The 15,596-nt window shown below is 36.1% G+C and overlaps 2 protein-coding genes across 11 annotated transcripts in view; both read left to right on the forward strand.

Annotated features, from left to right (window-relative positions):
- LOC129779904 (GTPase-activating Rap/Ran-GAP domain-like protein 3) overlaps positions 1-15,596 on the forward strand; it is a 310,243-nt gene that overhangs the window by 205,459 nt on the left and 89,188 nt on the right. The window lies entirely within an intron of this gene.
- On the forward strand, positions 12,114-14,888 carry LOC129779906 (tigger transposable element-derived protein 4-like). Its single transcript, XM_055787679.1, has 2 exons — positions 12,114-14,339; positions 14,407-14,888. Exons 1-2 carry the CDS (start codon positions 13,346-13,348, stop codon positions 14,688-14,690), a joined length of 1,278 nt encoding a protein of 425 aa, XP_055643654.1. The 5' UTR covers positions 12,114-13,345; the 3' UTR covers positions 14,691-14,888.

A 15,596-nucleotide genomic window follows, 5' to 3' on the forward strand; every position in this document is an offset into this window, starting at 1 on the left:
TATATATATATATATATATATATATATATATATATATATATATATATATATATATATATATATATATATATATATATATATATATATATATATATATATATATATATATATATATATATATATATATATATATATATATATATATATATATATTAAGGCTCACAAAGGGCCGGTAAAGTTTTGGCCAGATTTGGCAAGTTGCCACTACAGTCGGGAGGTGCTTCAATGATACCGTGATATTGGGGTTGATTGCATTGAAAAAGACCTAATCCTCCCAATCGCCAAAGTGACTCGCTCAGGTGGACCAACAGATAGTTTAAACTTTAATGGATGGTATCCGAAGAAAAGTACGAAAATTTATCATAACTGTAACGGAATGATCCTGTATCTGCATTTTGATATAAAACTATTTTTCCTACCTTCAACCAAACCGGAGATATAACTGGTTTTGTGATTCCGGATTTTAATTGAGTCAAGCTTTAATGATTGAGTTGACTCTGTGTCTAGAGCATCCAAAGAACATCAACAAATGATATAACCGGTCATTTTGACCGGTTGGTATTTCTAGTGTTAAAAATCCATTCCTATAAATTTTGTTATACACTATATAAAGTATAGAATTGACTTACGGTTAACTATTCTACGTGCGTACATAGTTGTTACTATTACTCTGAAGAGCAGAGCTAAAATATATCCAATTTGTCTAAGAGAGGCATATTACACACTTCTCCTATATAACGTGTATGTTGATTGGACTCCACAAAGCAATATACGAACGCCACCGCATGTGCACAGAATCTAATATACATTTTCGCCACCTAAATACCGATTCCATGTTGACATAGTGCATACATATGATATACAACCGTTCGTTTCGTCGGTTGGAACATGAAAATTTTAACCCAAACTTTATACACGCGAGACGTGACCAGCTGAAACTGTAAACTGTGAAATGGATTAATTTCGAATCGAATAGCAGAAAGTTTCGCCATGGATACCCATGTCCACTGGCGGGGTATTATTCGTCAACCTGAAGCACATATCGGTCGGTACAATAGCTCTTGCACGAATTTTTGGACGAACATTTCTTCGCTGGGTAACTTTTCTTGAAACAATAGCAATTGTGAAAACTTCTCCTTCCATGCAACCGATATTCAACCTATGCAACCGACAATAATGTACTCAACATATGAGGCTCGGACTCTCACGTTGCGTTGAAGCTGTCTTTGAGCTGGTTTCCACTATATTGGAAATTGTATATTTTTCTTTGCAAAATTTCGATGAGTTCAAGATCGTGGCTAAATGGATGGAAAGTATACTTTTTTCCAATAATGTGTACAATTCTCAATATAGTAATATGATTCCTTGGCCAACATTAAAGATTTAACCTTAGACTATATTTTTAAGAAGCGATACTCCCTGTGAGTAACTACATGTAGTCAGAGTTCCCCACATCTTGTAGGTTCGACTTGGAGTAGATGATTAGGAACAATTGGTGTGACAAAGTTGCAACCAGTCATTGATATTTTTACTGAAAGTTCGCAAATGTGAATTCATAATATTCCTACAGAAAATCTTACTTTTGCTTCTTAAGGCTGACTTTCGTTTGCTATTATTCCCAGTAACAATATTTTAAATCAATCAATACTCTTACTTTGCCATAAATTTGACGAGTGACGAGTTCGAATGCGAGCGGCTGCTGTAAGTTCTAATACTGAAATAAATTATGGTACTGTAGTTATGAATTGTAGTGTATTACATCATTTCACCAACACCTTTTGAAGTGGAGAGATGTCAGTCACTTGTTGCTTAATTTACCTGGAGTGAATGTAAAACCACCCTTTCTGTTCTCGCGTTGTAAGGTGCTTGAAAACAGTTTCAGATTTGTTTCAGTTCTCACGCATTCGATGGTTAATTGAATTAATTCTCTCTTTCAAAAACAATGCAGTGGTTTACCACTGCTTCCACATTTCGAAAAGCCCCGTAGGTACACGTAGCGCATAAGCTAGGTACCCTTTTGCATTAAGTCCTGCCGGGCTTACGGATACGTGTCAGATTATGAATGAGAGTAAATTGCATTTCGCGTGTTGCTTTCCGGTGCCACTCTTCCCTGCTGCAAGTAATTGAATTGAATTATGCCGAAATTTACGTGCAGTTTTCACCTTGTGCCCATGTTCACCATGTTCATATGTTGACAAGCACGATGTCGCAAAGAAGAATCATGTGTGTAAATAATTGCATTTATTCATGGACTCATTTCGAAGCGTTGTTCTCCGGGGCGATTGATTACATTTTCTCCTGGGTATCTTTTTGAAATCGAACTGCAATATTTTCTGTGAAATTTTTGGCCGTACATGTAATTTTCTGATGAAGTGTTTGCATTATTGATGGATTTATGAATGTTAATTAGCGTTTTCTGGGAATTGACGATAACAAATTCCATTTTTCGCTAAACATGCGTCGATTTGATTATTGGTGGAAAAATTGTTGAAACCCCATCCGTTTCTATTAAGCTGTATCGAAAGGTAGAACTTTTATTAAAAATTCACTCCATTGTGGCTTGGGATATTGAAACTGAGTTGAAGGCACTTGACGTAACCGCTCGATATGATTTGGTCTTGTTTTAATCAACTATTGTGAACGGCGCCACATCGAACGATCATCAGGAAATCAAAAAGTTACTTTGTTTGAAGAGCTGCTCGAGAACGGAGTGAATGTGGCAATATTTGCCAAAGAAATACAGTTCCCTTTTCTGCAGGGCTATTCTCAAATTGCTAACTATAGTGAAAGTCGGAGCTAGTATCGAATACGTGCGTATTCTCGAGCAAAGAGCAATAGATACTCTTTCAGTAAATTTACCAAAACTTTATTAAAGGAAGTCTTACCGCTTAACATCTCCGCAACCCACGTTTTCACTTTATTTGTTTCAATTTAAACTTCCACCAGTCCATTTTTCATTAAAGGAGTGGAATGTTAATTTTTATCCATTTTATCGTGTGGCACGCTTTCGAGTCGTTCGACTTTTGTTCGCTGGGAAATTTCGCGTGGGTGTCAAATATTTAACAGGAATGCTGACGAAGGAAAGACGAGACCACTCTGGTGGCACTCAACTTCACTTGCAAAACATCGGGAAGGTTTCAGACGACTTGTGAAGAATTATGCAATCCATTCGGTCTTGCCTGAAAAGTATCATGTTGTTATTTGTTGTCGGTTAAGTAATATTTCATTGGAACCCGATTTTGGGTTCTTAAGTTAAAGGTAATTAAAAAGCTGTAACTTCAATTAAGCTCGAACGATCTCATTACACTGGCTTCTCTAATTATATGCAAGAGGAACTGTTTGAAGAGCAAAATAATATGAAAACGTTTTTTTTTGTTCGACCGTCGTTTGTATCTCTGCTTTTAAAATGCATTCTTCCTTTTTCTGAATACAAGTATATTCTCCATTAGCGAATCTGCTGTGAGAATATGTGTATATGTTAAAACCAATTATTGAGCCGTAATTCAATCAGCATCAAGTATAGTTTCGAAAAAAATATGCTATTGCGACCACACGCAATCCTCGAGAATTGGCTAGATGGGAAAAACAAATCGTTTCCAACACCGTTGTGTGGGGCTATTTTCTATACTTTTTAGATTTTGTCACTTTGAGATATGCTGATTTGTGGATTTCAAATATTTTCACATAGACCCTAAACAGGGAAATTAGAGGAATAGAGTACGAAGATTTTTTGATTCCTGCAACTTCGTGAAAAAAAACGCATAAAGATGGTTTCAAAGTGTGAAATGTTGTTGAAAGTTGAAAGTTGAAGTTTTGGAATACTATGCGTACATATTTTTATCTTGGTGTGTGCAGGTGTAGTGGACAACAATCTGGGGAAAATATATCTATCAGTTTTTATTTGATCGTAGGACCTTTCTATAAATAAATTTTCCTGTTTTAATGAAAAATTACCACTTCGTTTTTGATGATGAATAATTCAATAAATAATTACCGCACCGCAAACCGAAAACAAATTTCAAAAACTCCATTAAATTCTGTGAGGTACTAGCTGACCCGGCAAACTTCGTCTCGCCCAAAATTTGTTTTTTGTTATCAATACCTTCAAACATTCACGTTTGCTTACTAAGCGCATGTTCATGAGTCCAATCGCAGAACTGATCATTGATTTATCATTGATTTATCTTAATTCCAGTTGAATTTACCTTTTACTAAAAAATTTCTAGTACTTCTGCCAAAACTCATCATTATAATATTAGATTATTTTTAGACACAATTCTCGTTCAACATTTTTCAACCACTTGCAAATGAAATGTTTCTCCGTTACATGGAATAAATGTTTGATACAGAAAATATGATAGAATAAAGATAGACCCATCCCCTCTTCTCCCCTTAGGGAGGGGGAGGAGTGTCTATTCACCATAGGAACGTTTCGTGCCCCCTAAAATCTCACATGCCAAATTTGGCTCCATTTGTTTGATTAGTTTTCGAGTTATGCAGAAATTTGTGTTAGATTTGTATGGGAGACCCCCTTAAAGAGGGGAAGGAGTGTCGAACCACCATAGAAATGTTTCTTCCCCATAAAACCTCCACATGCCAAATTTAGTTCCGTTTGCTTGATTAGTTCTTGAATTATGCGGAAATGTATGCTTCATTTGTATGGCAGAGACAGGAGGAGTGTCTATTCGCTATAGAAACGTTTTGTGTCCCCTAAAACCTTCGCATGCCAAATTTGGTATTTTCTTGATTAGTTTTCGAGTCATGTCGAAATTTGTCTTTCATTTGTATGGCAGCTCCCCCTCAGAGAAGGGGTGGAGTGTCTAACCACCATAAAAACATTTATTGCACCTTAGAACCTCCACATGCCAAATTTCGTTTCATTTGCTTGATTAATTCTTGAGTAATGCAGAAATTTGTGTTTCATTTGTATGGCAACTCGACTTTAGAGAAGGAGGAGGGGTCTCAAACTATCATGAAAACCTTCCCCGGCCCCAAAAACCCCTACATACAAATTTTCATGTCGATCGGTTGAGTAGTTTCCGAGTCCATAAGAATCAGACAGACAGACAGAAATCCATTTTTATATATTTAGATATACTGCGTTTCACAACATGGCGCAGCTTGGTCAAAACCACCCCGAATGGGTTATTTGAACTGATTGAGAACTAAGGATGACCTACGAACTAGAAATTTATTGTATTTCATGTGGAATTGACGTTAATTTTATGAAGGAGTGAGAATTTTTCCATCTGATTCTATAGTTATGAAACACTGTAATTTTAGTTTTTTTTTAATGTTTCGCGCCTGGAGACAACAATAAAGTTCAAATGACCAGTCCTATGAATGAAGATAGTTATTATGTCCTACACTATATACTTCGATTTAACCGACTTCTTACATAACTCTGGAAACTCAGAAAAAAGAGTGGTTCTATAGTTGTGAAACGCAGTGTATTCGTAGTTTGAAAGATTAAGCTTTGATAAAATGTATATAACATCTTTATGCGTTGATTTTTCACGTAGTTAGAGTTACAGCATCGTTTACAAATTTCGACCTCGTACTCTGTTCACCTAATTTGTTTGTTGAGTGTATTTGACGTTGATTGAGGAATTGAGGATTGAGGAAAAATTTGAAACAAATTAATATTAAAAATATATATACCATGCCAATATACTCGGAAAAGTTACTCAAATTTGAACTTCACGTATGGATAACCTGCAACGGAGTCGTGCCCAACATTTACATGAATTAATCTTCAGAAAATAAATGACAAGGAATTATTTTCAACCCTCAATAAAACATTCTGTTTTAACATTTTTCTTATTTCTTATTTTTTTCTGTATATTAAAAATCAAACATTTAAAAAATCATTCTTAGCACAACAAAATGCACAATAAAGTGATTTTGCTGCATGACAATGTTTAACCCCATATTACGAAAGTTGTTTAGACATTCCAGTCTTATTCCATCCACCGTGTTATTCGGATATTGTTTTTTCTGTTTCACACACTTCTTCCAATCAACGGTATAACTGAAAAGCACATCGGCGGAATTCCATTTCAATTCGTTTTGTCAAACAGACAACCACCTTCGGCAATAGATTTCGTAGAATGTCATCCCAAAGTTGAACATCGGTGAGCCATCGTAAGCTTTCTTCGAAGAACCGTAGATACATTTCAGATAAATTTTTTTGGCCCTCAATTGCTTCTGGCATAAAACAAACATGCTGTCAGACATGCTTTTTTTGGTAAGATTTGTAAGTTTAAAACTCTGTAACGAGGAATTGTTTTACATTTACATTGGATCGAGATATGAAGAATGCTTTAATGTTTATTTTGCTGAAGTGACATTTTTAGAAATTCTAGAAACACTATTGTAGTTGGTTTCAATGGAGTTTTGAATGAATTTCCTATACGTTGCATTTAATGACTTCTGTGTTCCCATCGCATCTGGGCTTTTTTTTAGTGAGAGTTAATTGTATTATTGTTGAATGCAATAATATCGTAGTCCTACGTTAACAATGCGGCTGTGTGAATTATTCTGACCGTTCGAGTGTGTTGATAAATATTTTATTGGAATCACTATTTGCAATCCAATATTTCCAATTTAATCAAGTGAAACGAGGGTATACATATGTCATAGAAAAGTGATTTAGTGGGATACTTCTATTAGCTTTGCAACAGCTGTATGTTGTATGCTGAATAACACGAAATTTACTAAAATGAAAAACAAACACGAGACATTCCAAGAAAAAAAAATCTGGAAGGAAATTTCTCAGGTGTCAAATTCAAACACAGGAACAAATATGCATCTCCCGGGGTGATTCGATTCCAGTTGAGACATCTTAGACACGCCATGAATTCAAGACATGATTCAAGCAAGCGCTTAAACATAGTTCTGGCCGATGACCTTTCGGAAAACGTTGCATCAGCAGTCGTTCCAGAAGAATTATTTTGTTTCCTGTCACCCAATCGATTCGAGCTTTGGCTTCTCGTGAATTTTTCAACAGAAATCATATAGGAGAGAGTGCGACGAGTATTCACTTTTTGTTTGCTGTTCGAAAAAAGAACCCCTTCTTATGTACATTCTTTATTCGATTCTCAGCATCGCTTTCACTCGCCCCAAGCAACTCGGGACAACCATGTTTTCCAAAGCACGATGGAGCAGCGAAACATATTGTTGCAGCGATACAAATGAATTCTCTCACCACGTGATCCACTGGCGCTCGAAGTAAAGCTAACGTACTTAAGCACTTCTGGCATGTGGCTGGGTGAGTTCGAGAATTTATTACTTTCAGCAGTAACTTCTGATTGCGAAAAGTAAGGGATAGAAAAGGAACAGCTCATCTCTGGGCCTGTGCCACATAATTCAATGTGAAAATCTTTTTTTTTTTATGATGAAATCAATCTAGATTCGGATACTCGCATCAGAATCGGCTGATTGGAATGATTGATTGGTTAAAGTTTTGAGGGTTTCGTCTCTCGGGGTCAAATCGGAAAATCACAATGTTGTTGGTGATAATATCTTCAGCCAACCTTGTTTTGATAGATGGAAGGCGAAAGAGTTGAGCAAATAAGATCCGACACTGATTTGACTATTTACATTTATGGTCGAACACTCATACAGACCTGAAATTGAATTATGATTTTGGTCAGGGTTACTTACATGATTCCAAATGGGATTTTTTGTGGTTTCGATGGCTTTTTCGTTCTTAGGCTAGCCGCTTTAAATGCAAATATTTTGCACGGCTCCGAGCAAAAAAATGATATATTGGTCTCCAGTGATATTCATTCCATGCATGTTTCTTTTCTACAAAACGAACCGTTGAAATCCTTCTCAAATACGCCAACACAAAAAAAAACTGAAAAAGGGTCGGCTCAGTTCCTAGCATATTGATTGGTATACCAACGTGACATAGTTTCAACGCAATTCAATGCTTTCTCTACATAACTCAATATAAGTATATGGGCCATTCATTTCAACTGGACAATGTGCTCTAGAAAGATAATTGAATCTAAATTAAACGGCATCTTAAATACGGATGTGTCGGCAAATTGTACAGTTCGCTCCAAAAAATATCATCTGTGGTGGTTTCATTCGTGAAATGCTCGAACCACGACCATTACGATGCCGGTGGAACGTCACATTTTTACGCTTTAGAAGGACGCATTAGTGTATCCCGACAGGCGATAAAAAAAATGAAGGGAGAGAATGTTGGCTGGCTCAGTGAACTTTGCTTTATGTTTCATCGTCTTCTGATTTATTCAATATTCATAAACAAGCGTCTGGGCAGAAAATTTAGGGAACCATCTATAGGCAGATGGGAAATACGAACAGAGACGTGCGTTTTCCTCGGAAAGCATTCGGGAGCTTTCGTCCCTACTCATCGCATTATTCACGAAAAAAAAAATTATCAAAAGGCTGAAACACTTTTTCAGTGCCATCTCTGGGAAATTCGTTTTTCTCCATTCATTAGCCATTGTGACAAAATTTGTTTTATAAATTCATATTGTCATTGTGCTATCGCTCCTATGGTATCAACGGGCAAATAATGCTTCATAAGAGTTTTTTTTTCTGCAGAGGAAAATACTGGCCTGAGTCGATAAAAGAAAAAGGTGATAAATTATTCAGAGAGGCAATTAAATCGTATCATCTTCCAAAAAACACGTAGGGTTTACTTTCTGTCAACATACTTTTGGGGGTTCAGTTGATTGTTCCCGAGAAAGGTTTAATGAATTCATTGTTCATTACCCTAGAATGCTATGCATTGATGCATACAAATAAAATCCTATCTGTCGCATCAATTAAACAGGGCATCTGTTATTTGTTGTTTAATAGGAAAACAATTTTTTTTGTAAATAACAAAAATGCTGACATCGTTTTTAAACTATGTTCAAAACGAATTTGGTTTTGGTCATAAAGTCAGGATATATTTACATTAGAACCTCTTTATTCCGCGAGTAAGTTCCATAGTAATTCAATAGGAAAATGTTGTTTCATTGATTGGTAGGCTCTGGCACTTTTGTGTTGGTCATGGATTTAACATTATCTGATCACTGGTGTACACGACCTTGGATAGATGGCTAGTTTAATCATTTCTGTTTTGACAAAACATAGTTTCCATTCTGAAATATGTTTATTCGAGGTTGCACCTCATTTTCAGTCATTTATTGCTCCATTCGCGATTTTAGTTATCCGTGAATACCTTGCCACTCAATTCCGCGGATAATCGGGATTGTACTGTATTAGGTTACATTAACTTACGCACGATAAAGGATGGAAACTCCTGTATCAACACTCTTTATTATTTGGATGTACGGAACATTGTTCAAAACGAGAACTAAATATGAAAATCACCTGATGCAACCCGAACCAGGGTAATCTACCGCATCTGTGTTATTTGTCTCTGCTCTCTGGACCAATGTTGATACAGATAAATGAGTTTAAAACTAGAAGTTTGGTGTCCAAGACACAACCTCATTGGTAACGATATTGCTGGCGAGAGTAAACTTTATAGAAATTTAAGAATGAACTCTTTATCACGAATATTTGAAGGCACAGTTTTTATCACTGGTAAATACTTTCTTCACATCCGACTTGAAATGCATTACACTTTGACGTCACTTTTAATCCGAAAACAATTCCCACGAACACGAAACACGAAAATTGAATGTTCGATCGGAAAAAATCACAATTCAGCAATCCTCATCAGCGGCCAGACGGCAGCCAAGGCCGAGAGTTTAATTTAGTTTTCCAAATCGACATTTTTAAACGCTAGTGAGGTGCTCCCGTGGCCGAGTGGTTAGAGTCACACCTATCAATACGGGGGTTCGGGTTCGATTTCCGTTCTGGTCGGGGGAATTTTTCGTCAAAGAAACTTCCTCCGACTTGCACTGTGGTCACGCGTATTCTAGAGCTGGCTACAAGGAATGCATTCAAGGCGTGTAATTGGCCAAGAAATCTAAACTAAGTACTAATAAAAATGACGCAAATAATACTATGTTGAGACGGCAAAGTTCCTTTAGGAATGTTAGTGCCATTCAAGAAGAATAAGAATAAGAATAAGAAGAAGAAATGCTTGATAAACTGAATGAACTGAGATCACACTCCTCAATTTACGCACGCTCTCTTCCATCAAAACAAATTATAAAAATCAATTCGCTGGATAGTTTTTGGTGGCTTTGAAATGGGCCGAAGGTTTGTGTGATTCTGTAAAAGCAACTGGAAATGGTTTATATACGATTCATTTTTTTCTCGTGAGGACAGTACACAAACTGACCGCGTGCACTCAGTATACATCAATTCTTCTTGACTTCCACTGCAGCAAAAAATGATTCTATTGTTGTTCCACCATTATCTACCTTTTGAAACGCATAACACCAACAATACTTACGTGTGATTCAATCATACACAAGATAACTCCACCCAACGGTATTAAAACCGACACGAAGTATCTTTTCATTGACCCTCTACCAGATTTGAGGAAACAAGGAGTTTAAACAAGATCAAAATGGCACTGCGATTTAATTCATTTACAACACACTATCAGCTCTCCAGAACGATTTCACTCTCAGACCTTGGGTTAAAAAGAACTTCTATATGTGGAAGTTAGCTCTTCGCTGACGAAAGCAGAAACAGAATTAAATTGGAGACAATACAGTAGAACCCTAATTATAAATGAAAATCGCGGATAACACGATGATGGACTAATAATTAAACGCAAAGACGAAATGAAGATATTCCAGCATGAAAACTATGTTTTAGCAATACAAAAATAATTAAACTATCCATCTGTAAGGCCGTTTACGCCTGTGGCCAGATAATGTAAAAGCCATAACCAAAACAAAAAAACGGGTGTCTACCACTCACTGACAAATTTCGGGAAGTTCTATAGACTTACTATGGAATTTACTTTCGCAGATAATCGGAGTTCTACTGTATTATTTATTGCTGGTCTAGTTAAAATTTTCTTCTGTTTTCCTTCTGCTAGTCAATGTAAGCTTTTCCTTTGTGCATATTCTGAATTTCCAATTTCTGTTTTCTCATCTATTTAATAAGTCTGTTTAATAATCTTTTTTTTTCTGATAAGCGTAATCTGTTTTAATCAGACATTCCCGACATTCTTCAAAAAAAAAGGAAGTAAAGTGACGTACCTACCACAAGTGTTGAAAGTCACTATAATACAGCAATATGGCACGTAGAATAATTCGTGATGAAGAACTGTTTCACAAGTAAGCGTCGAACGTTCGATCAGCCTATTGGCACTGATTCTGACTAAACACCGTACGCTGCGAAGAAAAGCTACAGAATATCTTATTTATTTAACTCAAACAAGAACAAAAAAAGTTGATTTTAATAACCTGAAAAGACCTGAAAAGAAAATCTATGATAGTCTCGTATCACTTTACTGTTTTTGTTTATTGTATTTCATTTCACTGAACATGAATAAATAGGTACATTTCGCTGTCACTAATTCACTATATTCTTTAGGACTGTGACTGACTGGGACACTTCGAGTGAAGTCAGTAAAATACAGGTTTAGAATTTCCTTATTATCAATATCCTGAATATAATTTCGATCACAAATATTCGGAAGATTTTGTAGAAGGAGAATAATTGACACATGCTTCTTTTCTATGACATTAGTTCTATGACATTAGATCTATATTCGACGTTAAAGAACTTGTTTGCAGAGTGCAAACTGATCGAATCGGTCTTGAATTCAGCTACGGCACTTTCTGAAATTTTATATGTGGACAAATATTCATTGATCAACATTTCAGTCGCGGCACCTACATAAACATTATCCAAATTGACATAATTTTCCTGATCGAACTGTACGTTGTTCAGATTGGTTATATTTTTCATACAGTCTGTTTTAAAAAAGTTATCCAAAAGTGTCCTGAATAATCTTGAATTGCTCGAATGCAAAGTAAATAGTTCCGAATTTTCTATTTGAAATAATCTGGTGCCCTGGTGCACCATGCTTAGAGCATAATTAAGAAGGTTAAATAAATAAGGATCACTCAAACCGTAATATATCGATATTACTCGGATTTTCTCTACTTGATCACCATTCAAAATACAGTCAAAGCTCTCTATAGCGACAACTTTTATAGCGACAAATCTCTCTATAACGACATTTCCAAAGGTCCCTTCAAAATCGCATAGAAATTCTTTTCTTTATAGCGACATTTCTCTATAACGACCATTCCCTGTAGCGACACATTACCGCTCATACATATCATTCTCTATTGCGACAATTCTCAAGGTCACGCCAACAGTGCAATAATAATGAACTTGATTGAACTTAGTATATGACTATGAACGAAAATAGTCTATATTATGTTTTGTGAACGATTAAATGTTCGTGCGCAACTAATATTAATATTCGGATACTTTACAAAAACAGAGAAATTTAAATTTGAAACATCACTCAACTTGAACATATATTCAGACGCGATTCTGCTGACGGTACATTTTCATATATGTATTCAAAACTCTGCTGCACATAATTTTAAGCTGTACCATATCGTAAAGCGAAAGAGCAATGCAAAAAATAACTCTCGAAAGAGACGTGATCGCTTTGAAGCTCTTGTGATGCGCAATAGGAAACTAACTAAACGATACCGTGTGGGTAAAAAGGAATACAAAACAGATTAGCTGTTGTGGATCACGTGTACTCAAAATGATTCTGGCGCAAATAAAATCCATTCCGCCCAAACAGTGCTAGGGCGAGGCAAAAAAAGAGTGCTGTCAGTTTCCTTATCTTTGTTCAGTTTCGAGACATCTGAATTCAACACGAATTCAGCTCAGCTATCACAATACACACACATAGGAAACCTGTAAGCTGATAAAAGATAGGTAAAGCTTATTGAAACAAATCAATTGAAGCATTGTTGTACAAGAATCCCGTGCTTGAGGAAATAAAGTATTCGAATTGAACTTAAAACGAAAAGTATAGTCCGCGTAACTGTTACATGGTAAGCTTTTAAATTCATACTCACGCAACAGTTTGAAGTATAGTTTGTTTTAATATAAATTTCCAGTCCAAAATGAATTCAAAGACAAGAAAATCTTTGACGCTAAAAAATAAATTGGTTATAATTGAAAAATTTGAAAAAGGCATTAAAAACAAAACATTATCCAGTGAATTTAATGTGCCGCACAACACGATTTCATCCATAATCAAAAATAAGATCCAAATTCGTGAAAAGGTAAGAATAAAGGTTTTAACTGCTGATGTTCAATATACCAAAATGTAAAAAATTTACAGGCTCGTCGGTTTTCGCTAGAATTCAAAAAAACTCGCTCGGTTCAGTATGATGCCGTAGAAAAAGCTGTTATGCTTTTTTGCCAGCAGGCGATTTCGTATAATATCCCCCTATCTGGCGTGATCATAAAAGAAAAAGCCAATGAGCTCGCAGCGAAACTAGAGAAAAAATCATTTAAAGCCAGCGACGGATGGTTCCAAAAATTCGTCAAAAGGAATGGGCTTTCGTTTAAAACTGCAAGTGGTGAAAGTGCAGCTGTTGATGTCGGAGCTGCTGAGCAGTTCAAATCCGATGCGTTACCGCTATTGATTGCTGACTATAGCCCACAAGATATTTTTAATATGGATGAAACGGGTTTATTTTTCAAATGCTTACCCAATAAGACATATTGCTTCAAAAGCGATAAATGTCACGGAGGCAAAAATTCCAAAGAGCGAATCACAGTTGTTGTGGCAACAAATATGGACGGATCGGAAAAGTTAGAACTTTTGGTCATTGGTAAGAGTGCCAAACCTAGATGTTTTAAAAACATTAAGAACCTTCCAGTGATCTACAAAAGCAACAAAAATGCGTGGATGGTGAGCGCGTTGTTTGAAGAATGGATTTTAAACCTGGATGAGAGAATGGTGTCTGAAGGAAGACGTATCATTTTGTTCATCGATAATTGTCCTAGCCATCCAAATATTCAACAAAAATTAAGAAATTGCAGACTGCAATATTTTCCTCCAAACATGACTTCTGTGCTCCAACCACTTGATCTTGGAATAATTAAAGCTTTGAAAGTGTACTACCGCAACAAATTAGTAAGAGACCAACTGAATGCGATAGAAAAAGACGAATTGTTGAATGTCAACCTCCTACAGTGTGTTTGTATGCTAGCTGATGCGTGGCAAAATCATGTCAAACAATCCACAATTGTTAATTGCTTCGTCAAAGCTGGCTTTGTGAAATCAGATAATTTGATTTGCATCAATGAAAACAGCATTGATAACGACCCACTAGAGGAAAATGTATTCCGATCGAATTTTGAAGCACTCGCTGAGCAAGGTTTTGATTCTTTTGAAGGTTTGGTTATAAATGGATATTATTTTCAAATATCATATAAGGTATAATCGACATTTGCCATTTTCAGACTACGTGACTTTTGACGACAATTTATGCGAAGGAGCAATTTTGTCTGACGAAGACATCATAAAAACAGTGCAAGAGCAATCATCTATTGATAACGATGATGATGAAATTCATTCAGTACCTGACGATGTAGTTGACAATGAAACTATAAGCACACCCTCTCAAAACCAGCTAGAAGATGCTTTCCAAACGATTTATGCTGGTTTATTAACTAGCAAAAAATTACCAAAGGACAGCTTTTCAAAATTTTTTGATTTAAAGAAAACTTTGTTGGGGGACAAATAAGCTGAATTTTGTGTCTTGTTTAATGTTTTGTTTCAATTTTTTCTGTTAATTCCTTCGTTAATAATATAATTGATTTGTTTCGCATGGACTTGAGCGTTTCTCTCTTTATAACGACATCCGGATTCTCTATAGCGACAGTTTTTATAGCGACATTTCTCTATAACGACGGTCCCTTGCGATGTCGCTATAGAGAGCTTTCACTGTAAATCCAAAACTAATTCGGAGCGGTTTATAACGTTCCAATATGCGTATAATGAAACACTTGCTAATTAAATCCTCCGCGTGGCTGACGGATGCAGCATTTTCAACGGCTTCAACGGCAACAAACTCTAAGAGTTTGATTTTCAGCAAACTTACTGTTTCGTAAAGGACTACAGCTGAGATACGATTAGATGTGCTTATACAGCTGCTCGATTCTCTCAGGCATATGTTTACATGCATATGATGCACACATGGTCATACTATGGCAGACACATTTTTGTGTGAACAAATCTGGGCAGTCTTTCCTTAGATACGCTCCTAATGACTTCTTGGTGCCGGTCATGTTATTAGCTCCGTCGACAGAATATCCTACAAGAACATCGTGCCGTTCGAAGACAGTGAAGTGAAGGTTTCGGATCTCCCTAGATGCTATAACAATTTTCTGGATATCATTTCGATCGCAAATATTTGGAGGACTTTGTAGGAGGGGAACAATTTACATAGGCTTCCTTTCTATGGCAATAAGTGGATCAATTATCACCACCTTGATTATTAAAGGATCATTCAAATTAAAACGTTTCAGAACTTTATTGCTGAGTGTAATGTAAAATTTTATCTAATTGGTTTTGGTCAGCAATCAAATCAGTTGTGTGAAATTTTACATACTAACAAATATTGATCAACATTTCGACAGCAGCACCTACA

The sequence above is a fragment of the Toxorhynchites rutilus genome, chromosome 3 (assembly GCF_029784135.1).
Source record: "Toxorhynchites rutilus septentrionalis strain SRP chromosome 3, ASM2978413v1, whole genome shotgun sequence".
NCBI lineage: Eukaryota > Metazoa > Arthropoda > Insecta > Diptera > Culicidae > Toxorhynchites > Toxorhynchites rutilus.

Bases quoted from the DNA above. Each gene is read 5' to 3' on its own strand.
- LOC129779906 (XM_055787679.1), top strand. From the start codon at position 13,346: ATGCTTTTTTGCCAGCAGGCGATTTCGTATAATATCCCCCTATCTGGC. The intron at 14,340-14,406 runs GTTTGGTTATAA...TGCCATTTTCAG, and splicing joins AGGTTTTGATTCTTTTGAAG to ACTACGTGACTTTTGACGAC.